The 27,145-nt window shown below is 42.0% G+C and overlaps 1 protein-coding gene across 1 annotated transcript in view; it reads right to left on the bottom strand.

Moving 5' to 3' along the window:
• Positions 1-15,390, bottom strand: part of LOC127927837 (uncharacterized) — a 51,229-nt gene extending 35,839 nt beyond the window's left edge. Inside the window, exons 1-2 of the mRNA XM_052514548.1 lie at positions 15,306-15,390; positions 14,224-14,327 (exon numbers count right to left, since the gene is read on the bottom strand). Coding sequence (XP_052370508.1) covers positions 14,224-14,327; positions 15,306-15,390 — 189 coding nt within the window. The remainder of the gene's footprint in view (positions 1-14,223; positions 14,328-15,305) is intronic.
• Between the last annotated feature and the right edge of the window lie 11,755 nt (positions 15,391-27,145).

Raw genomic sequence — 27,145 nt, 5'->3', positions numbered from 1 at the left:
ATGACTGATGTGACGATGCCTAAAAACATGACTGATGTGATGATGCCTAAAAACATGACTGATGTGATGATGTCTAAAAACATGACTGATGTGACGATGCCTAAAAACATGACTGATGTGACGATGCCTAAAAACATGACTGATGTGACGATGCCTAAAAACATGACTGATGTGACGATGCCTAAAAACATGACTGATGTGACGATGCCTAAAAACATGACTGATGAGATGATGCCTAAAAACATGACTGATGTGATGATGTCTAAAAACATGACTGATGTGACGATGCCTAAAAACATGACTGATGTGACGATGCCTAAAAACATGACTGATGTGACGATGCCTAAAAACATGACTGATGTGATGATGCCTAAAAACATGACTGATGTGATGATGTCTAAAAACATGACTGATGTGACGATGCCTAAAAACATGACTGATGTGACGATGCCTAAAAACATGACTGTACTGATGTGATGATGTCTAAAAACATGACTGATGTGACGATGCCTAAAAACATGACTGTACTGATGTGATGATGCCTAAAAACATGACTGATGTGATGATGCCTAAAAACATGACTGATGTGATGATGCCTAAAAACATGACTGATGTGACGATGCCTAAAAACATGACTGATGTGATGATGCCTAAAAACATGACTGATGTGACGATGCCTAAAAACATGACTGATGTGATGATGTCTAAAAACATGACTGTACTGATGTGATGATGTCTAAAAACATGACTGATGTGATGATGCCTAAAAACATGACTGATGTGACGATGCCTAAAAACATGACTGATGTGATGATGCCTAAAAACATGACTGATGTGACGATGCCTAAAAACATGACTGATGTGATGATGCCTAAAAACATGACTGTACTGATGTGATGATGCCTAAAAACATGACTGATGATGACGATGCCTAAAAACATGACTGATGTGATGATGTCTAAAAACATGACTGATGTGATGATGCCTAAAAACATGACTGATGTGACGATGCCTAAAAACATGACTGATGTGATGATGTCTAAAAACATGACTGATGTGATGATGCCTAAAAACATGACTGATGTGACGATGCCTAAAAACATGACTGATGTGATGATGCCTAAAAACATGACTGATGTGATGATGCCTAAAAACATGACTGATGTGATGATGCCTAAAAACATGACTGATGTGACGATGCCTAAAAACATGACTGATGTGATGATGCCTAAAAACATGACTGATGTGACGATGCCTAAAAACATGACTGATGTGATGATGCCTAAAAACATGACTGTACTGATGTGACGATGCCTAAAAACATGACTGTACTGATGTGATGATGCCTAAAAACATGACTGATGTGATGATGCCTAAAAACATGACTGATGTGATGATGCCTAAAAACATGACTGATGTGATGATGCCTAAAAACATGACTGATGTGATGATGCCTAAAAACATGACTGATGTGACGATGCCTAAAAACATGACTGATGTGACGATGCCTAAAAACATGACTGATGTGATGATGCCTAAAAACATGACTGATGATGATGATGCCTAAAAACATGACTGATGTGATGATGCCTAAAAACATGACTGATGTGACGATGCCTAAAAACATGACTGATGTGACGATGCCTAAAAACATGACTGATGATGACGATGCCTAAAAACATGACTGATGTGACGATGCCTAAAAACATGACTGATGTGACGATGCCTAAAAACATGACTGATGTGATGATGCCTAAAAACATGACTGATGTGACGATGCCTAAAAACATGACTGATGTGACGATGCCTAAAAACATGACTGTACTGATGTGATGATGCCTAAAAACATGACTGATGTGATGATGCCTAAAAACATGACTGATGTGATGATGCCTAAAAACATGACTGATGTGACGATGCCTAAAAACATGACTGATGTGATGATGCCTAAAAACATGACTGTACTGATGTGATGATGCCTAAAAACATGACTGTACTGATGTGATGATGTCTAAAAACATGACTGATGTGATGATGCCTAAAAACATGACTGATGTGACGATGCCTAAAAACATGACTGATGTGACGATGCCTAAAAACATGACTGATGTGATGATGCCTAAAAACATGACTGATGTGACGATGCCTAAAAACATGACTGATGTGACGATGCCTAAAAACATGACTGATGTGATGATGTCTAAAAACATGACTGATGTGATGATGCCTAAAAACATGACTGTACTGATGTGACGATGCCTAAAAACATGACTGATGTGATGATGCCTAAAAACATGACTGTACTGATGACTGATGATGCCTAAAAACATGACTGATGTGACGATGCCTAAAAACATGACTGATGTGACGATGCCTAAAAACATGACTGATGTGATGATGCCTAAAAACATGACTGTACTGATGTGACGATGCCTAAAAACATGACTGATGTGATGATGCCTAAAAACATGACTGTACTGATGTGATGATGCCTAAAAACATGACTGATGTGACGATGCCTAAAAACATGACTGATGTGACGATGCCTAAAAACATGACTGATGTGATGATGCCTAAAAACATGACTGATGTGATGATGCCTAAAAACATGACTGATGTGACGATGCCTAAAAACATGACTGATGTGATGATGCCTAAAAACATGACTGTACTGATGTGACGATGCCTAAAAACATGACTGATGTGACGATGCCTAAAAACATGACTGATGTGATGATGCCTAAAAACATGACTGTACTGATGTGATGATGCCTAAAAACATGACTGATGTGACGATGCCTAAAAACATGACTGATGTGATGATGCCTAAAAACATGACTGATGTGACGATGCCTAAAAACATGACTGATGATGATGTCTAAAAACATGACTGTACTGATGTGATGATGTCTAAAAACATGACTGATGTGATGATGCCTAAAAACATGACTGATGTGACGATGCCTAAAAACATGACTGATGTGACGATGCCTAAAAACATGACTGTACTGATGTGACGATGCCTAAAAACATGACTGTCTCTTCTGTTTCCGGTATTGATCAACAAACCCGATGACCTCTCTACATAACTCAGAATTCATGAACGAAATGTGTTTTTAATTGTAGAATAACAAGACTGGTTCTTAAGTGCAGGTCAGATAATTTGATCACAGACTCTGAGACCAGATCTGTGACAAAGACAAGTTACCCAAGTCACAGTGTGTAGGGTTTCTTCAACACGGGAACAAACGGCACAATTAATAGTAGCCTATATTCAGTACATTCCTGTGGTGTAATATTGTTTGTTTTGTATGCTGTGAAACATAAAGGTCTCACCTTCCCTGTACCAAAATAGACTTAACCCTGACACTGCTGAACGATTAGATGAGGAGTCAAGGTGAAATACTTCCCTCTTGTGGACAACACCTCCTTGGATGATTGAGGATCTTCCATCAGGAGATTTCCACTTGTCATGCCAGTCTCTCAATTCGCACATGTCAGCTAACCTGGCCAGGTAAAGTAGTCTAGCCAGCTATCTAATCCTTATAGCCTAATCGACCACATTAACTAAACTGGGCATGTGCTCAGGGCTCATTTACCGCACAGGCATGAAAGGTCCCCAACCCCCCAAAAATATATAGATTCATATTTGGTTGGGTCCCCCAATATAGCATATGAACACTTAACAGGAAATGTCAAAATGTGTAGAATAGCATAACATTAGCTTTAAAACTACAAAATGTGCTCTCATCCTCCTGTCAAAATGTGTAGAATAGCGTAAAATTAGCTTTAAACTGCAAAATGTGCTCTCATCCTGTCAAAATGTGTAGAATAGCGTAAAATTAGCTTTAAACTGCAAAATGTGCTCTCATCCTCCTGTCAAAATGTGTAGAATAGCATAAAATTAGCTTTAAAACTACAAAATGTGCTCTCATCCTCCTGTCAAAATGTGTAGAATAGCATAAAATTAGCTTTAAAACTACAAAATGTGCTCTCATCCTCCTGGCAAAATGTGTAGAATAGCATAAAATTAGCTTTAAAACTACAAAATGTGCTCTCATCCTCCTGGCAAAATGTGTAGAATAGCATGAGATGGGCAATAAAACATTTTTCTCTGTGGCTCATGGAAAAATGTGTTATTCCAGCCCTGGCTCAGGGGCCCTGACTTCCAGGGGGCCCCAATTGATTTTATTAGTCACTCTAACACAGATATCATATAAACATGGTCTTATGGTCAGTCATAAGTCACAGCAAAATGTGTAGAATTGCAGGAAATTAGCTTTAAAACTACAACACTTACTCTGCCCCTTGGCAAAATGGGAATAATTGTAAGATTTTTACTATGACACTGCAAAAACAATAATCCACTGTGAACAGGAGGGGCAGTAAAATGTTTTGCCCGTGACCAAATCTCACTTTGGGCCTGTCATGCTAAGTAATGTTCCCCGGTCAAATAGCGTCCTTCTCTCCGTCACAATGGGATTCCATAAACTATTAGTGCCCGTTGCTATATCAACGGTGTGATGACCTAATGATTCGAATTTTGGAGATCATTACAGACTAAATGATGTTCTTTTCATCATCGCTGTGCAAACAAGGCTGATTTCCACGACACTTTCACTGTTTAAACAACTTTTCTTTAGCTAATAAAATGAAAGCATTAATTTGAACTACTTGTGGGTACCTTGTTAACATAGTGACGTGAAATCCATGTCTTAAACATTGCTACGTTTCGGAAATGGCAAAGGAAACAGGAAACGTGTCATCTGCTTGACACAGTTACTTACCTTACAGAACAGGAAGTCAGCTAATTTCCACTCCATTCATATGCAAATCCGTTTGATTCATACACTGAAGAGTCTGGCTGCCATGTTGTTATTTAAACCTGGCCTTCCCTTATCTACACTGAAATATTATCATTTCAGGGATCCTCTATTATTCATTCTCGCAAGCTCACTACCGTACACTACCGGTCAAAAGTTTTACAACACCTACTCATTCCTGGGTTTTTCTTTATTTTTAACTATTTTCTACATTGTAGAAAAATAGTGAAGACATCCAAACTATGAAATAACACACATGGAATCATGTAGCAACAAAAAACAAGTGTTAAACAAATCTAAATATATTTTACAATTGAGATTCTTTAAAGTAGCCACCCTTTGCCTTGATGACAGCTTTGCACACTCTTGGCATTCTCTCAACAAGCTTCATGAGGTAGTCAGCTAGAATGCATTTCAATTAATAAGTGTGCCTTGTTAAACGTTAATTTGTGGAATTTCTTTCCTTCTTAATGCAATTGAGCCAATCAGTTGTGTTGTGACAAGGTAGGGGTGGTATACAGAAGACAGCCCTATTTGGTAAAAGACCCAGTCCATATTATGGCAAGAACAGCTCAAATAGGCAGAGAAACAACAGTTCATCATTACTTTAAGACAAGGTCAGTCAATATGGACATTTCAAAAACGTTGAAAGTTTCTTCAATTGCAGTTGCAAAAACCATCAAGCGCTATGATGAAACCGTCTCTCATGAGGACCGCAACAGGAAAGGAAGACCCAGAGTTACCTCTGCTGCAGAGAATAAGTTCATTATAGTTACCAGCCCCAGAAATTGCAACCCAAATAAATGCTTCACAGAGTTCAAGTAACAGACACATCTCAACATCAACTGTTCAGAGGAGACTGCATGAATCAGGCCATCATGGTCAAATTGCTGCAAAGAAACCCCTACTAAAGGACACCAATAATAAGAAGAGACTTGCTTGTGCCAAGAAACACAAGCAATGGACATTAGACCGGTGGATTTTTGGTTCCAACCGCAGCATCTTTGTGAGACGTGGTGTGGGTGAACAGATGATCTCTGCATGTGTATTTCCCACCGTGAAGCATGGAGGAGGAGGTGTGATGGTGTGAGGGGTCCTTTGCTCTTGACACTGTCTGTGATTTATTTAGAATTCAGGGCACACTTAACCAGCATGGCTACCACAGCATTCTGCAGCGATACGCCATCCCATCTGGTTTGGGCTTGGTGGGATAATCACTTGTTTTTCAACAGGACAATGACCCAAAACACCTCCAGGCTGTTTAATGGCTATTTTACCAAGAAGGAGAGTGATTGAGTGTTGCATCAGATGACCTGCCCACCACAATCCCCCGACCTCAACTTAATTGAGATGGTTTGGGATGAGTCGGACCGCAGAGTGAAGGAAATACAGCCAACAAGTGCTCAGCATATGTGGGAACTCCTTCAAGACAGTTGGAAAAGCATTCCAGGTGAAGCTGGTTGAGAGAATACCAAGAGTGTGCAAAGCTGTCATCAAGGCAAAGGGTGGCTATTTGAGGTAAATATATATATGTATTTGAATGTGTTTAACAGTTTTTTGGTTACTACATGAGTCCATATGTGTTATTTCATAGTTCTGATGTCCTCACTAATATTCTATGTAGAAAATTGTAAAAATAAAGAAAAACCCTGGAATTAGTAGGTGTTCTAAAAGTTTTGACAGGAAGTGTATATCTATTTTAGGTCCTAGGATACAACAATGAATAATGTGGAACCCCTAGGTCCTGGAGAACAGGAGCAGAGGTAAAGGGAACAGGGTTGGAGACAGAGGTGGAAACAAGCAATCACACAGGTTACACTTTACCTGGTCAAAAACCTCCACGTGTGTTGTTTTCGAAGGCGTTCTTTCCCCACATCACCTGGGGTTTCAGTCATCTGAAAGTACATTATACGCAAATAGCAATGCAAACATCAACACTAATAGACAAATAAAACTAATAGACAACAACACTAATAGACAAATAAAACTAATAGACAACACCACTAATAGACAACAACACTAATAGACAACAACACTAATAGACAACACAACTAATAGACAACAACACTAATAGACAACAACACTAATAGACAACAACACTAATAGACAACAACACTAATAGACAACAACAACACTAATAGACAACAACACTAATAGACAACAACACTAATAGACAACAACACTAATAGACAACAACACTAATAGACAAACAACAACACTAATAGACAACAACACTAATAGACAACAACACTAATAGACAAGAACACCAATAGACAACAACAACACGAACAGACAAACAACAACACTAATAGACAACAACACTAATAGACAACAACACTAATAGACAAACAACAACACTAATAGACAACAACAACAATGATAGACAAACACCAACATTAATAGACAAACAACACTAATAGACAACAACACTAATAGACAACAACAACAACAACAACACTAATAGACAAACAACAACAAATATACAACACCACTAATAGACAACTACACTAATAGAAAACAACACCAATAGACAACAACAACACTAATAGACAACAACACTAATAGACAACAACACTAATAGACAACAACACTAATAGACAACAACACTAATAGACAACAACACTAATAGACAACAACACTAATAGACAACAACACTAATAGACAACAACACTAATAGACAAACAACAACACTAATAGACAACAACACTAATAAACAACAACACTAATAGACAAAAAAACACTAATAGACAAACAATAACACTAATAGACAACAACACTAATAAACAACAACACTAATAGACAACAACAGCACTAATAGACAAACAACAAAATGAATAGACAACAACACTAATAGATAAACAACAACACTAAAAGACAACAACACTAATAGACAACAACACTAATAGACAACAACACTAAGACAAGAACACGAATAGACAACAACAACACTAATAGACAACAACAACACTAATAGACAACAACAATAATAGACAACAACAATAATAGACAACAACACTAATAGACAACAACAACACTAATAGACAAACAACAACACTAATAGACAACAACAACACTAATAGACAACAACACTAATTGACAAACAACAACACTAATAGACAACAACAACACCAATAGACAACAACAACACTAATAGACAACAACAACACTAATAGACAACAACAATAATAGACAACAACAACACTAATAGACAACAACACTAATAGACAACAACACTAATAGACAAACAACAACACTAATAGACAACAACACTAATAGACACAACACTAATAGACAACAACATTAATAGACAAACAGCAACACTAATAGACAAACAACACTAATAGACAACAACAACACTAATAGACAACAACACTAATAGACAACAACACTAATAGACAAACAGCAGCACTAATAGACAACAACACCACTAATAGACAACAACACTAATAGACAACAACACTAATAGACAAAAACACTAATAGACAACAACACTAATAGACAACAACATTAATAGACAAACAACAACACTAATAGACAAACAACACTAATAGATAACAACAACACTAATAGACAACAACACTAATAGATAAACAACAACACTAATAGATAACAACACTAATAGACAACAACACTAATAGACAGACAACAACACTAATAGACAGACAACACTAATAGACAACAACACTAAAAGACAACAACACTAATAGACAACAACACTAATAGACAACAACAACACTAATAGACAAACAGCACTAATAGACAACAACAACACTAATAGACAAACAGCACTAATAGACAACAACAACACTAATAGACAACAACAACACTAATAGACAAACAGCACTAATAGACAACAACAACACTAATAGACAACAACACTAATAGACAACAACAATAATAGACAACAACAACACTAATAGACAACAACAACACTAATAGACAAACAGCACTAATAGACAACAACAACACTAATAGACAACAACACTAATAGATAAACAACAACAGTAAAAGACAACAACACTTATAGACAACAACACTAATAGACAAACAGCAGCACTAATAGACAACAACACCACTAATATACAACAACACTAATAGACAACAACACTAATAGACAAGAACACAAATAGACAAACAACAACACTAATAGACAGACAACACTAATAGACAGACAACAACACTAATAGACAGACAACACTAATAGATAAACAACAACACTAATAGACAACAACACTAATAGACAACAACACTAATAGACAACAACACTAATAGACAAACAACAACACTAATAGACAACAACACTAATAGACAAACAACAACACTAATAGACAACAACACTAATAGACAGACAACAACACTAATAGACAGACAACAACACTAATAGACAAACAACACTAATAGACAAACAACAACACTAATAGACAACAACTCTAATAGACAAACAACACTAATAGACAACACCACTAATAGACAACAACAACACTAATAGACAAACAACAGCACTAATAGACAACAACAACACTAATAGACAACAACAACACTAATAGACAACAACACTAATAGACAACAACACTAATAGACAACAACAACACTAATAGACAACAACACTAATAGACAAACAACAACACTAATAGACAAACAACAACACTAATAGACAACAACACTAATAGACAACAACACTAATAGACAACAACACTAATAGACAACAACACTAATAGACAACAACACTAATAGACAACAACACTAATAGACAACAACACTAATAGACAACAACACTAATAGACAACAACACTAATAGACAACAACACTAATAGACAACAACAACACTAATAGACAAACAACAACACTAATAGACAACAACACTAATAGACAACAACACTAATAGACAACAACACTAATAGACAACAACACTAATAGACAACAACAACACTAATAGACAACAACACTAATAGACAAACAACAACACTAATAGACAAACAACAACACTAATAGACAACAACACTAATAGACAACAACACTAATAGACAACAACACTAATAGACAACAACACTAATAGACAACAACAACACTAATAGACAAACAACAGCACTAATAGACAACAACACTAATAGACAACAACACTAATAGACAAACAACAACAATAATAGACAACAACACTAATAGACAACAACATTAATAGACAACAACACTAATAGACAACAACACTAATAGACAGACAACAACAGTAAAAGACAACAACACTAATAGACAACAACACTAATAGACAAACAACAGCAATAATAGACAAACAACACTAATAGACAAGAACACGAATAGACAAACAGCAGCACTAATAGACAACAACACCACTAATAGACAACAACACCACTAATAGACAACAACACTAATAGACAAGAACACTAATAGACAAGAACACTAATAGACAACAACACTAATAGACAAACAACAACACTAATAGACAACAACAACACTAATAGACAACAACACTAATAGATAAACAACAACACTAAAAGACAACAACACTAATAGACAACAACACTAATAGACAGACAACAACACTAAAAGACAACAACACTAATAGACAACAACACTAATAGACAGACAACAACACTAAAAGACAACAACACTAATAGACAACAACACTAATAGACAACAACACTAATAGACAAACAACACTAATAGACAACAACAACACTAATAGACAACAGCACTAATAGATAAACAACAACACTAAAAGACAACAACACTAATAGACAAGAACACTAATAGATAACAACAACAATAATAGACAACAACACTAATAGATAACAACACTAATAGATAACAACACTAATAGACAACAACACTAATAGACAGACAACAACACTAATAGACAGACAACACTAATAGACAACAACACTAAAAGACAACAACACTAATAGACAACAACACTAATAGATAAACAACAACAGTAAAAGACAACTACACTAATAGACAACAACACTAATAGACAAACAACAGCACTAATAGACAACAACAACACTAATAGACAACAACACTAATAGATAAACAACAACACTAAAAGACAACAACACTAATAGACAACAACACTAATAGACAGACAACACTAATAGACAACAACACTAAAAGACAACAACACTAATAGACAACAACACTAATAGATAAACAACAACACTAAAAGACAACAACACTAATAGACAACAACACTAATAGACAAACAACAACACTAATAGACAACAACACTAATAGACAACAACACTAATAGATAAACAACAACACTAATAGACAACAACACTAATAGACAAACAACAACACTAATAGACAACAACACTAATAGACAACAACACTAATAGACAAACAACAACACTAATAGACAACAACTCTAATAGACAAACAACACTAATAGACCTACAACAACACTAATAGACAAACAACAGCACTAATAGACAACAACAACACTAATAGACAACAACACTAATAGACAACAACAACACTAATAGACAACAGCACTAATAGACAACAACAACACTAATAGACAACAACACTAATAGACAAACAACAACACTAATAGACAAACAACAACACTAATAGACAACAACAACACTAATAGACAAACAACAGCACTAATAGACAACAACACTAATAGACAAACAACAACACTAATAGACAAACAACAACACTAATAGACAACAACACTAATAGACAACAACACTAATAGACAACAACACTAATAGACAACAAAACTAATAGACAACAACACTAATAGACAACAACACTAATAGACAACAACACTAATAGACAACAACACTAATAGACAACAACAACACTAATAGACAAACAACAACACTAATAGACAACAACACTAATAGACAACAACACTAATAGACAACAACACTAATAGACAACAACACTAATAGACAACAACAACACTAATAGACAACAACACTAATAGACAACAACACTAATAGACAACAACACTAATAGACAACAACACTAATAGACAACAACAACACTAATAGACAAACAACAGCACTAATAGACAACAACACTAATAGACAACAACACTAATAGACAAACAACAACACTAATAGACAACAACACGAATAGACAACAACATTAATAGACGACAACACTAATAGACAACAACACTAATAGACAACAACACTAATAGACAACAACACTAATAGACAAGAACACTCATAGACAACAACACTAATAGACAACAACACTAATAGACAACAACAACACTAATAGACACAACATTAATAGACAACAACACTAATCGACAACAACACTAATAGACAACAACACTAATAGACAAAAACACTAGTAGACAACAACACTAATAGACAAACAACAACACTAATAGACAACAACACTAATAAACAACAACACTAATAGACAACAAAACACTAATAGACAACAACACTAATAGACAACATCACTAATCGACAACAACACTAATAGACAACAACAACACTAATAGAAAAGCAACACTAATAGACAACAACAACACTAATAGACAAACAATAACACTAATAGACAACAACACTAATAGACAAACAACAACACTAATAGACAACAACATTAATAGACAACAACAACACTAATAGACAACAACATTAATAGATAACAACAACACTAATAGACAACAACACTAATAGATAAACAACAACAGTAAAAGACAACAACACTTATAGACAACAACACTAATAGACAAACAGCAGCACTAATAGACAACAACACCACTAATATACAACAACACTAATAGACAACAACACTAATAGATAACACCACTAATAGACAAACAACAACACGAATAGACAAGAACACGAATAGACAGACAACAACACTAATAGACAGACAACACTAATAGATAAACAACAACACTAAAAGACAACAACACTAATAGACAACAACACTAATAGACAACAACACTAATAGACAAACAACAACACTAATAGATAAACAACAACACTAAAAGACAACAACACTAATAGACAACAACACTAATAGACAGACAACAACACTAATAGACAACAACACTAATAGACAACAACACTAATAGACAAACAACAACACTAATAGACAACAACTCTAATAGACAAACAACAACACTAATAGACAGACAACAACACTAATAGACAAACAACAGCACTAATAGACAACAACAACACTAATAGACAACAACACTAATAGACAACAACAACACTAATAGACAACACCACTAATAGACAACAACAACACTAATAGACAACAACACTAATAGACAAACAACAACACTAATAGACAACAACAACAACACTAATAGACAAACAACAACACTAATAGACAAACAACAACACTAATAGACAACAACACTAATAGACAAACAACAACACTAATAGACAAACAACAACACTAATAGACAACAACACTAATAGACAACAACACTAATAGACAAACAACAACACTAATAGACAACAACACTAATAGACAACAACACTAATAGACACAACACTAATAGACAACAACACTAATAGACAACAACACTAATAGACAACAACACTAATAGACAAACAACAACACTAATAGACAACAACTCTAATAGACAAACAACACTAATAGACAACAACTCTAATAGACAAACACCACTAATAGACAACAACAACACTAATAGACAACAACTCTAATAGACAAACAACACTAATAGACAACACCACTAATAGACAACAACAACACTAATAGACAAACAACAGCACTAATAGACAACAACACTAATAGACAACAACAGCACTAATAGACAACAACACTAATAGACAACAACACTAATAGACAAACAACAACAACACTAATAGACAACAACACTAATAGACAACAACACTAATAGATAACAACACTAATAGACAACAACACTCATAGATAACAACACTAATAGACAACAACACTAATAGACAACAACACTAATAGACAAACAACAACACTAATAGACACAACATTAATAGATGACAACACTAGTAGACAACAACACTAATAGACAAACAACAACACTAATAGACAACAACAACACTAATAGACAACAAAAACACTAATAGACAACAACACTAATAGACAACAACAACACTAATAGACAACAACAACACTAATAGAAAAGCAACACTAATCGACAACAACACTAATAGACAAACAACAACACTAATAGACAACAACATTAATAGACAACAACAACACTAATAGACAACAACATTAATAGACAACAACAACACTAATAGACAAACAACAACACTAAGTCAACCACACATTTGAAAGACTATCGTATATGTAATAATTGTTTATACAGCTGCATTTTTTACCTCAGTCAACAGCTGCGGCTCCGTCCGTACTCGGCCTGGATGCTGCTGTTGTGTGCAAAGAGAATTACCTTCAGGTTGATCTCCCATCCTTCCTGATACCAATGAAGGGACTTGACCATGGCAGTCTTGAGGGTCTGGTTGGTCCATTCACCAAACCTGGAGGAGGGGATATCTATTGACAATGTAAAATATTGAAAAATGTCTGATTTTGTACCATAGAAAAAACAAATTGTAAAAAATACATAAAACAAACCATTGGTGACAGAATATAAAGCATAACATCCGCGTTCCAGTGTTCATGACCTAATAATTAATTCAAGATGACCTCCAAAGAACCTTGAAGATGGTCCCCCATGGCCGTGGAGGTGGCCTTGCTAGTCTCATTGGTCCCCCATCGCCATGGAGGTGGCCTTGCTAGTCTCATTGGTCCCCCATCGCCGTGGAGGTGGCCTTGCTAGTCTCATTGGTCCCCCATCGCCGTGGAGGTGGCCTTGCTAGTCTCATTGGTCCCCCATGGCCGTGGAGGTGGCCTTGCTAGTCTCATTGGTCCCCCATGGCCGTGGAGGTGGCCTTGCTAGTCTCATTGGTCCCCCATCGCCTTGCTACTCTCATTGGTCCCCCATGGCCGTGGAGGTGGCCTTGCTAGTCTCATTGGTCCCCCATGGCCGTGGAGGTGGCCTTGCTACTCTCATTGGTCCCCCATGGCCGTGGAGGTGGCCTTGCTAGTCTCATTGGTCCCCCATGGCCGTGGAGGTGGCCTTGCTACTCTCATTGGTCCCCCATGGCCGTGGAGGTGGCCTTGTTAGTCTCATTGGTCCCCCATCGCCGTGGAGGTGGCCTTGCTAGTCTCATTGGTGCCCCATCGCCATGGAGGTGGCCTTGCTACTCTCATTGGTCCCCCATCGCCGTGGAGGTGGCCTTGCTAGTCTCATTGGTCCCCCATGGCCGTGGAGGTGGCCTTGCTACTCTCATTGGTCCCCCATGGCCGTGGAGGTGGCCTTGCTAGTCTCATTGGTCCCCCATCGCCTTGCTACTCTCATTGGTCCCCTATGGCCGTGGAGGTGGCCTTGCTAGTCTCATTGGTCCCCCATGGCCGTGGAGGTGGCCTTGCTAGTCTCATTGGTCCCCCATGGCCGTTGAGTGGCCCTACTCTCATTGGTCCCCATGGCCGTGGAGGTGGCCTTGCTACTCTCATTGGTCCCCCATGGCCGTGGAGGTGGCCTTGCTACTCTCATTGGTCCCCCATGGCCGTGGAGGTGGCCTTGCTAGTCTCATTGGTCCCCCATCGCCGTGGAGGTGGCCTTGCTAGTCTCATTGGTCCCCCATCGCCGTGGAGGTGGCCTTGCTAGTCTCATTGGTCCCCCATCGCCGTGGAGGTGGCCTTGCTAGTCTCATTGGTCCCCCATCGCCGTGGAGGTGGCCTTGCTAGTCTCATTGGTCCCCCATGGCCGTGGAGGTGGCCTTGCTACTCTCATTGGTCCCCCATCGCCGTGGAGGTGGCCTTGCTAGTCTCATTGGTCCCCCATCGCCGTGGAGGTGGCCTTGCTAGTCTCATTGGTCCCCCATCGCCGTGGAGATGGCCTTGCTATCTCATTGGTCCCCCATGGCCGTGGAGGTGGCCTTGCTAGTCTCATTGGTCCCCCATGGCCGTGGAGGTGGCCTTGCTAGTCTCATTGGTCCCCCATGGCCGTGGAGGTGGCCTTGCTAGTCTCATTGGTCCCCCATCGCCGTGGAGGTGGCCTTGCTAGTCTCATTGGTCCCCCATCGCCGTGGAGGTGGCCTTGCTAGTCTCATTGGTCCCCCATCGCCGTGGAGGTGGCCTTGCTAGTCTCATTGGTCCCCCATGGCCGTGGAGGTGGCCTTGCTAGTCTCATTGGTCCCCCATGGCCGTGGAGGTGGCCTTGCTACTCTCATTGGTCCCCCATGGCCGTGGAGGTGGCCTTGCTAGTCTCATTGGTCCCCCATGGCCGTGGAGGTGGCCTTGCTAGTCTCATTGGTCCCCCATGGCCGTGGAGGTGGCCTTGCTAGTCTCATTGGTCCCCCATGGCCGTGGAGGTGGCCTTGCTAGTCTCATTGGTCCCCCATGGCCGTGGAGGTGGCCTTGCTAGTCTCATTGGTCCCCCATGGCCGTGGAGGTGGCCTTGCTAGTCTCATTGGTCCCCCATGGCCGTGGAGGTGGCCTTGCTAGTCTCATTGGTCCCCCATGGCTGTGGAGGTGGCCTTGCTAGTCTCTTTGGTCCCCCATGGCCGTGGAGGTGGCCTTGCTAGTCTCTTTGGTCCCCATCGCCATGGAGGTGGCCTTGCTAGTCTCTTTGGTCCCCCATCGCCGTGGAGGTGGCCTTGCTAGTCTCTTTGGTCCCCCATCGCCGTGGAGGTGGCCTTGCTAGTCTCTTTGGTCCCCCATCGCCGTGGAGGTGGCCTTGCTAGTCTCTTTGGTCCCCCATGGCCGTGGAGGTGGCCTTGCTAGTCTCTTTGGTCCCCCATCGCCGTGGAGGTGGCCTTGCTAGTCTCTTTGGTCCCCCATCGCCGTGGAGGTGGCCTTGCTAGTCTCTTTGGTCCCCCATGGCCGTGGAGGTGGCCTTGCTAGTCTCTTTGGTCCCCCATCGCCGTGGAGGTGGCCTTGCTAGTCTCTTTGGTCCCCCATGGCCGTGGAGGTGGCCTTGCTACTCTCATTGGTCCCCCATGGCCGTGGAGGTGGCCTTGCTAGTCTCATTGGTCCCCCATCGCCTTGCTACTCTCATTGGTCCCCCATGGCCGTGGAGGTGGCCTTGCTACTCTCATTGGTCCCCCATGGCCGTGGAGGTGGCCTTGCTACTCTCATGGTCCCCCATCGCCATGGAGGTGGCCTTGCTACTCTCATTGGTCCCCCATCGCCGTGGAGGTGGCCTTGCTAGTCTCATTGGTCCCCCATCGCCGTGGAGGTGGCCTTGCTAGTCTCATTGGTCCCCCATCGCCGTGGAGGTGGCCTTGCTAGTCTCATTGGTCCCCCATCGCCGTGGAGGTGGCCTTGCTACTCTCATTGGTCCCCCATGGCCGTGGAGGTGGCCTTGCTACTCTCATTGGTCCCCCATCGCCGTGGAGGTGGCCTTGCTACTCTCATTGGTCCCCCATGGCCGTGGAGGTGGCCTTGCTACTCTCATTGGTCCCCCATGGCCGTGGAGGTGGCCTTGCTACTCTCATTGGTCCCCCATGGCCGTGGAGGTGGCCTTGCTACTCTCATCCTTGATGGGAATCATGAGAAACGAAAATCTGTTTTTGGTTCCAAGCACCCTTTGTAATGGGTTTACAGAAGGGAGTTAAGCACATACTCTTCCTGTACTGACATTTGGGTATTGCCTCCACCCACTTGGTAATGTGATCGGTCGCCGTCAGACACCAGCTCTTGCCATTCCTAGTGGAGGGTCCAACGAGGTCCAGCCCTAACATTTAAAGTGGTCCAATGAGGTCCACCCCTAACATTTAAAGTGGTCCAATGAGGTCCAGCCCTAACATTTAAAGTGGTCCAATGAGGTCCACCCCTAACATTTAAAGTGGTCCAATGAGGTCCAGCCCTAACATTTAAAGTGTTAGAGAGAAGATGACTTTATTCTGACCTGTATCTGTGTCACACAGTCTGCAGATTTTCATATTTGTAAGGATACTGACGCACACACACACACACACACACACACACACACACACACACACACACACACTATAATGTTGAGCTCCGCTGTGGTCAAATACAGCAACCATTACAGAACTTATCGGGGCATAATTTGCATTGGGACACTTACAGATCATGTGCTTTGGTGAAAACAACTTTGATGGACTTGGACTCTGGTACCACAGTCCTCGCCCCCTCAGACTTCTGGCTGGTTCTTTTGGACTATGTTACCACAGTCTTGACCCTCTCAGACTTCTGGCAGGCTAGACAGGACTCTGGTACCACAGTCCTCGCCCTCTCAGACTTCTGGCTGGTTCTTTTGGACTTTGGTACCAGAGTCCTCACCCTCTCAGACTTCTGGCTGGTTCTTTTGGACTATGTTACCACAGTCTTGACCCTCTCAGACTTCTGGCAGGCTAGACAGGACTCTGGTACCACAGTCCTCGCCCTCTCAGACTTCTGGCTGGTTCTTTTGGACTTTGGTACCAGAGTCCTCACCCTCTCAGACTTCTGGCAGGCTCTTTTGGACTCTGGTACCACAGTCTTGACCCTCTCAGACTTCTGGCAGGCTCTTTTGGACTCTGGTACCACAGTCTTGACCCTCTCAGACTTCTGGCTGGTTCTTTTGGACTCTGGTACCACAGTCCTCACCCTCTCAGACTTCTGGCAGGCTCTTTTGGACTCTGGTACCACAGTCTTGACCCTCTCAGACTTCTGGCTGGTTCTTTTGGACTATGGTGTCACAGTCCTCACCCTCTCAGATTTCTGGCTGGCTCTTTTGGACTATGGTGTCACAGTCTTGACCCTCTCAGACTTCTGGCAGGCTCTTTTGGACTTTGGTACCAGAGTCCTCGCCCTCTCAGGCTTCTGGCTGGTTCTTTTGGACTATGGTGTCACAGTCTTGACCCTCTCAGACTTCTGGCAGGCGAGACAGGACTCTGGTACCACAGTCTTCACCCTCTCAGACTTCTGGCAGGCTAGACAGGACTCTGGTACCACAGTCTTCACCCTCTCAGACTTCTGGCAGGCTAGACAGGGTACTGAACTTTAAGCACAACGTGACACATTGAAACATTGTGTGCTCTCTGATATGACATTCATTGAAATCATAAGCATTTCAGATATAATAGAATGATTCATAAACAAAAAGGTTATTTCACTTGGCCAGCTGTCCACCTCCTTGACAATTCCCCATCAGAAGAAGCGTAGGTTGATTTTGGCAATCATTCACTTCACTCCAAAATGGCCAGCATGCATCTCCGTCAGCACAGCCTCCTTCTCTTTAGTAAAAATCACCCTCCTGTTTGGCTGGCCATCCTTCCCCCATAGTAAGATACGATTGCCAAACAAGTTGGAAGAGAAGAGTTGTTTAAATATTCAAGTCTAAGTATATTTGCACTGCTGTCTTTCTGTCTCTGTTCCTCTCTCCATCTCTCTCTCTGTCTGTCTTCCACTCCCTTCCCACATCTCGCTCCCTCTCTCACTTTCATCATTCAATCAAATGTATTTATAAAGTCCTTTTTACATCAGCCGATGTCACAAAGTGCTATACAGAAACCCAGCCTAAAAACCCCAAACAGCAAGCAATGCAGATGTAGAAGCACGGTGGCTAAGAAAAACTCCCTAGAAAGGCCGGAACCTAGGAAGAAACCTAGAGAGGAACCAGGCTATGAGGGGTGGCCAGTCCTCTTCTGGCTGTGCCTGGTGGAGATTATAACAGAACATCGCCAAGATGTTCAAACGTTTATAGATGACCAGCAGGTTCAAATAATAATAATCATAGTTGGTGTCGAGGGTGAAACAGGTCAGCACCTCAAGAGTAAATGTCAGTTAGCTTTTTATAGCAGGTCATTCAGAGTTAGAGACAACAGGTGCGGTAGAGAGAGTCAAAAACAGCAGGTCCAGGACAGGTAGCACGTCCGGTGATCAGGTCAGGGTTCCATAGCCGCAGGCAGAACAGTTGAAACTGGAGCAGCAGCACAACCAGGTGGACTCGGGACAGCAAAGATTCATCAGGCCAGGAAGTCTTGAGGCATGGTCCCAGGGCTCAGGTCCTCTGAGAGAAAGAAAGAGAGAAAGAGAGAATTAGAGAGAGCATACTTAAATTAACACAGGAGAAATACTACAGATATAACAGACTGATCCCAGCCCCCCGACACATAAACTACTGCAGCATAAATACTGGAGGCAGAGACAGGAGGGGTCGGGAGACACTGGCCTCATCCGACAATACCCCCGGACAGGGCCAACTAGGCAGGATATAACCCCACCCACTTTGCCAAAGCACAACCCCAGACCAGACTATAGAGCCAGACTATAGAGCCATGAGGGACTACAACTGACCAGACTATAGAGCCATGAGGGAGTACTACTGACCAGACTATAGAGCCATGAGGGACTACTACTGACCAGACTATAGAGCCATGAGGGACTACTACTGACCAGACTATAGAGCCATGAGGGACTACTACTGACCAGACTATAGAGCCATGAGGGACTACTACTGACCAGACTATAGAGCCATGAGGGACTACTACTGACCAGACTATAGAGCCATGAGGGACTACTACTGACCAGACTATAGAGCCATGAGGGACTACTACTGACCAGACTATAGAGCCATGAGGGACTACTACTGACCAGCCAGACTATAGAGCCATGAGGGACTACTACTGACCAGACTATAGAGCCATGAGGGACTACTACTGACCAGACTATAGAGCCATGAGGGACTACTACTGACCAGACTATAGAGCCAGACTATAGAGCCATGAGGGACTACAACTGACCAGACTATAGAGCCACGAGGGACTACTACTGACCAGACTATAGAGCCATGAGGTACTACTACTGACCAGACTATAGAGCCATGAGGAACTACTACTGACCAGACTATAGAGCCATGAGGAACTACTACTGACCAGACTATAGAGCCATGAGGAACTACTACTGACCAGACTATAGAGCCATGAGGAACTACTACTGACCAGACTATAGTGACATGAGGAACTACTACTGACCAGACTATAGTGCCATGAGGGACTACTACTGACCAGACTATAGAGCCAGACTATAGAGCCATGAGGAACTACTACTGACCAGACTATAGACCCATGAGGAACTACTACTGACCAGACTATAGAGCCATGAGGAACTACTACTGACCAGACTATAGAGCCATGAGGGAGTACTACTGACCAGACTATAGAGCCATGAGGGAGTACTACTGACCAGACTATAGAACCATGAGGAACTACTACTGACCAGACTATAGAGCCATGAGGAACTACTACTGACCAGACTATAGAGCCATGAGGAACGACTACTGACCAGACTATAGAGCCAGACTATAGAGCCATGAGGGACTACTACTGACCAGACTATAGAGCCATGAGGAACTACTACTGACCAGACTATAGAGCCATGAGGAACTACTACTGACCAGACTATAGAGCCATGAGGAACGACTACTGACCAGACTATAGAGCCATGAGGGACTACAACTGACCAGACTATAGAGCCATGAGGAACGACTACTGACCAGACTATAGAGCCAGACTATAGAGCCATGAGGGACTACTACTGACCAGACTATAGAACCATGAGGAACTACTACTGACCAGACTATAGTGCCATGAGGAACTACTACTGACCAGACTATAGTGCCATGAGGGACTACTACTGACCAGACTATAGAGCCAGACTATAGAGCCATGAGGGAGTACTACTGACCAGACTATAGAGCCATGAGGGAGTACTACTGACCAGACTATAGAGCCATGAGGAACTACTACTGACCAGACTATAGAGCCATGAGGAACTACTACTGACCAGACTATAGAGCCATGAGGGACTACTACTGACCAGACTATAGAGCCAGACTATAGAGCCATGAGGAACGACTACTGACCAGACTATAGAGCCATGAGGCACTACTACTGACCAGACTATAGAGCCATGAGGAACGACTACTGACCAGACTATAGAGCCAGACTATAGAGCCATGAGGAACGACTACTGACCAGACTATAGAGCCATGAGGGAGTACTACTGACCAGACTATAGAGCCATGAGGGAGTACTACTGACCAGACTATAGAGCCATGAGGAACTACTACTGACCAGACTATAGAGCCATGAGGAACTACTACTGACCAGACTATAGAGCCATGAGGAACTACTACTGACCAGACTATAGAGCCATGAGGAACTACTACTGACCAGACTATAGAGCCATGAGGGACTACTACTGACCAGACTATAGAGCCAGACTATAGAGCCATGAGGGAGTACTACTGACCAGACTATAGAGCCATGAGGGACTACTACTGACCAGACTATAGAGCCATGAGGTACTACTACTGACCAGACTATAGAGCCATGAGGAACTACTACTGACCAGACTATAGAGCCATGAGGAACTACTACTGACCAGACTATAGTGACATGAGGAACTACTACTGACCAGACTATAGTGCCATGAGGGACTACTACTGACCAGACTATAGAGCCAGACTATAGAGCCATGAGGTACTACTACTGACCAGACTATAGAGCCATGAGGAACGACTACTGACCAGACTATAGAGCCATGAGGACTACTACTGACCAGACTATAGAGCCATGAGGGACTACTACTGACCAGACTATAGAGCCATGAGGAACGACTACTGACCAGACTATAGAGCCATGAGGGACTACTACTGACCAGACTATAGAGCCATGAGGGACTACTACTGACCAGACTATAGAGCCATGAGGAACTACTACTGACCAGACTATAGAGCCATGAGGGACTACTACTGACCAGACTATAGTGACATGAGGAACTACTACTGACCAGACTATAGAGCCATGAGGGACTACTACTGACCAGACTATAGAGCCATGAGGAACTACTACTGACCAGACTATAGAGCCATGAGGGACGACTACTGACCAGACTATAGAACCATGAGGAACTACTACTGCTGCTGTCTTTTGGGACATTCCTCAAGTCCGTGACATTACATTAGACTATAGAGTCATGACCCTGGAGAAAGGTAGAGTAATAGACTATAGAGTCAGGACCCTGGATAAAGGTAGAGTAGTAGACTATAGAGTCAGGACCCTGGATAAAGGTAGAGTAGTAGACTATAGAGTCAGGACCCTGGATAAAGGTAGAGTAATAGACTATAGAGTCAGGACCCTGGATAAAGGTAGAGTAGTAGACTATAGAGTCAGGACCCTGGATAAAGGTAGAGTAATAGACTATAGAGTCAGGACCCTGGATAAAGGTAGAGTAATAGACTATAGAGTCAGGACCCTGGATAAAGGTAGAGTAGTAGACTATAGAGTCAGGACCCTGGATAAAGGTAGAGTAGTAGACTATAGAGTCAGGACCCTGGATAAAGGTAGAGTAATAGACTATAGAGTCAGGACCCTGGATAAAGGTAGAGTAGTAGACTATAGAGTCAGGACCCTGGATAAAGGTAGAGTAGTAGACTATAGAGTCAGGACCCTGGATAAAGGTAGAGTAGTAGACTATAGAGTCAGGACCCTGGATAAAGGTAGAGTAGTAGACTATAGAGTCAGGACCCTGGATAAAGGTAGAGTAGTAGACTATAGAGTCAGGACCCTGGATAAAGGTAGAGTAATAGACTATAGAGTCAGGACCCTGGATAAAGGTAGAGTAGTAGACTATAGAGTCAGGACCCTGGATAAAGGTAGAGTAGTAGACTATAGAGTCAGGACCCTGGATAAAGGTAGAGTAATAGACTATAGAGTCAGGACCCTGGATAAAGGTAGAGTAGTAGACTATAGAGTCAGGACCCTGGATAAAGGTAGAGTAGTAGACTATAGAGTCAGGACCCTGGATAAAGGTAGAGTAGTAGACTATAGAGTCAGGACCCTGGATAAAGGTAGAGTAATAGACTATAGAGTCAGGACCCTGGATAAAGGTACAGTAGTAGACTATAGAGTCAGGACCCTGGATAAAGGTAGAGTAGTAGACTATAGAGTCAGGACCCTGGATAAAGGTAGAGTAATAGACTATAGAGTCAGGACCCTGGATAAAGGTAGAGTAGTAGACTATAGAGTCAGGACCCTGGATAAAGGTAGAGTAGTAGACTATAGAGTCAGGACCCTGGATAAAGGTAGAGTAGTAGACTATAGAGTCAGGACCCTGGATAAAGGTAGAGTAGTAGACTATAGAGTCAGGACCCTGGATAAAGGTAGAGTAGTAGACTATAGAGTCAGGACCCTAAAGTCTCCAACTTCAGCGATTTTTGTAATTTGTTCCAGTCACAGGCAGCAGAGAACTGGAAGGAAAGGCGGCCAAATGAGGTGACCAGTGAGATATATAGAGAACAGGGTTCGATTTGAGATGCAGAGGTTATCGAATTGGTTTGGAGAGTCATGTAAAGTAAGATTAGAGACAATAGAGATGATGAATTATGTTTATTATTATAATTATGTAATGTAACAATGACATGTATCAGCCAGCTCCTCGGAGGAGGAAGCGGAGGACCAGCGAATTTCATAGAGATAAAAATAGTAAACAATTAAACATTGCCAAGAGTTTGCAAAGCTGTCATTAAGGCAAAATGGTGGCTACATTGAAGAATGTCAAATATAAATAAACCTTTTGATTTGTTTAACACTTTTTTGGTTTTCACATTATTCCATATGTGTTATTTCATAGTGTTGATGTCTTCACTATTATTCTACAATGTAGAAAATAGTACAAATAAAGAAAAACCCTGGAATGAATAGGTGTGTCCACACGTTGGACTGGTGGAGTATGTGTTATGGCTCTCGCTCTCTCTCTCCACTTATTTTTCATGCAGACATGCTGTGCATAAAACACTCTGTGGATCTTGTGGAGAATATTATGTTTTTTTATGACTGTGAACGACATATTAATTGCCTAAAAGTTCCAATGAGCGTTTGCTTTTGGAGGGAATAAATCTTACAGGAAATACTAAGTAGATGAATGAATTTTTCAACTGGCCTGGATCCTGGTCAACAGTAGAGTACTATGTTCAACGGGCCTGGATCCTGTTCAACAGTAGAGTACTATGTTCACCTGGCCTGGATCCTGGTCAACAGTAGAGTACTATGTTCACCTGGACTGGATCCTGGTCAACAGTAGAGTACTATGTTCACCTGGCCTGGATCCTGTTCAACAGTAGAGTACTATGTTCACCTGGCCTGGATACTGGTCAACAGTAGAGTACTATGTTCACCTGGCCTGGATACTGGTCAACAGTAGAGTACTATGTTCACCTGGCCTGGATACTGGTCAACAGTAGAGTACTATGTTCACCTGGCCTGGGTCCTGGTCAACAGTAGAGTACTATGTTCACCTGGCCTGGATCCTGGTCAACAGTAGAGTACTATGTTCACCTGGCCTGGATCCTGGTCAACAGTAGAGTACTATGTTCACCTGGCCTGGATCCTGGTCAACAGTAGAGTACTATGTTCACCTGGCCTGGATCCTGGTCAACAGTAGAGTACTATGTTCAACGGGCCTGGATCCTGGTCAACAGTAGAGTACTATGTTCACCTGGCCTGGGTCCTGGTCAACAGTAGAGTACTATGTTCAATGGGCCTGGATCCTGTTCAACAGTAGAGTACTATGTTCACCTGGACTGGATCCTGGTCAAGAGTAGAGTACTATGTTCAACGGGCCTGGATCCTGGTCAACAGTAGAGTACTATGTTCACCTGGCCTGGATCCTGGTCAACAGTAGAGTACTATGTTCACCTGGCCTGGATCCTGTTCAACAGTAGAGTACTATGTTCAACTGGCCTGGATCCCGGTCAACAGTAGAGTACTATGGTCAACTGGCCTGGATCCTGGTCAACAGTAGAGTACTATGTTCACCTGGCCTGGATCCTGGTCAACAGTAGAGTACTATGTTCACCTGGACTGGATCCTGGTCAACAGTAGAGTACTATGTTCACCTGGCCTGGATCCTGTTCAACAGTAGAGTACTATGTTCACCTGGCCTGGATCCTGGTCAACAGTAGAGTACTATGTTCACCTGGCCTGGATCCTGGTCAACAGTAGAGTACTATGTTCACCTGGCCTGGGTCCTGGTCAACAGTAGAGTACTATGTTCACCTGGCCTGGATCCTGGTCAACAGTAGAGTACTATGTTCACCTGGCCTGGATCCTGGTCAACAGTAGAGTACTATGTTCACCTGGCCTGGATCCTCGTCAACAGTAGAGTACTATGTTCAATGGGCCTGGATCCTGTTCAACAGTAGAGTACTATGTTCACCTGGACTGGATCCTGGTCAAGAGTAGAGTACTATGTTCAACGGGCCTGGATCCTGGTCAACAGTAGAGTACAATGTTCACCTGGCCTGGATCCTCGTCAACAGTAGAGTACTATGTTCACCTGGCCTGGATCCTGTTCAACAGTAGAGTACTATGTTCAACTGGCCTGGATCCTGGTCAACAGTAGAGTACTATGTTCACCTGGCCTGGATCCTGGTCAACAGTAGAGTACTATGTTCACCTGGACTGGATCCTGGTCAACAGTAGAGTACTATGTTCACCTGGCCTGGATCCTGTTCAACAGTAGAGTACTATGTTCACCTGGACTGGATCCTGGTCAACAGTAGAGTACTATGTTCAACTGGCCTGGATCCTGGTCAACAGTAGAGTACTATGGTCAACTGGCCTGGATCCTGGTCAACAGTAGAGTACTATGTTCACCTGGCCTGGATCCTGGTCAACAGTAGAGTACTATGTTCACCTGGCCTGGATCCTGTTCAACAGTAGAGTACTATGTTCACCTGGCCTGGATCCTGTTCAACAGTAGAGTACTATGTTCACCTGGCCTGGATCCTGGTCAACAGTAGAGTACTATGTTCACCTGGCCTGGGTCCTGGTCAACAGTAGAGTACTATATTCACCTGGCCTGGATCCTGGTCAACAGTAGAGTACTATGTTCACCTGGCCTGGATCCTGGTCAACAGTAGAGTACTATGTTCACCTGGCCTGGATCCTGGTCAACAGTAGAGTACTATGTTCACCTGGCCTGGATCCTGGTCAACAGTAGAGTACTATGTTCAACTGGCCTGGATCCTGGTCAACAGTAGAGTACTATGTTCACCTGGCCTGGATCCTGGTCATCAGTAGAGTACTATGTTCAACGGGCCTGGATCCTGGTCAACAGTAGAGTACTATGTTCACCTGGCCTGGATCCTGGTCAACAGTAGAGTACTATGTTCAACGGGCCTGGATCTTGGTCAACAGTAGAGTACGATGTTCACCTGGCCTGGGTCCTGGTCAACAGTAGAGTACTATGTTCAACGGGCCTGGATCCTGGTCAACAGTAGAGTACTATGTTCA

This window comes from Oncorhynchus keta, unplaced genomic scaffold (assembly GCF_023373465.1).
Source record: "Oncorhynchus keta strain PuntledgeMale-10-30-2019 unplaced genomic scaffold, Oket_V2 Un_scaffold_18035_pilon_pilon, whole genome shotgun sequence".
In the NCBI taxonomy this organism is placed as follows: Eukaryota; Metazoa; Chordata; class Actinopteri; order Salmoniformes; family Salmonidae; genus Oncorhynchus; species Oncorhynchus keta.
The sequence above is the reverse complement of the archived record's forward strand: the minus strand, read 5'-3'. Positions and strand labels throughout refer to the sequence as shown.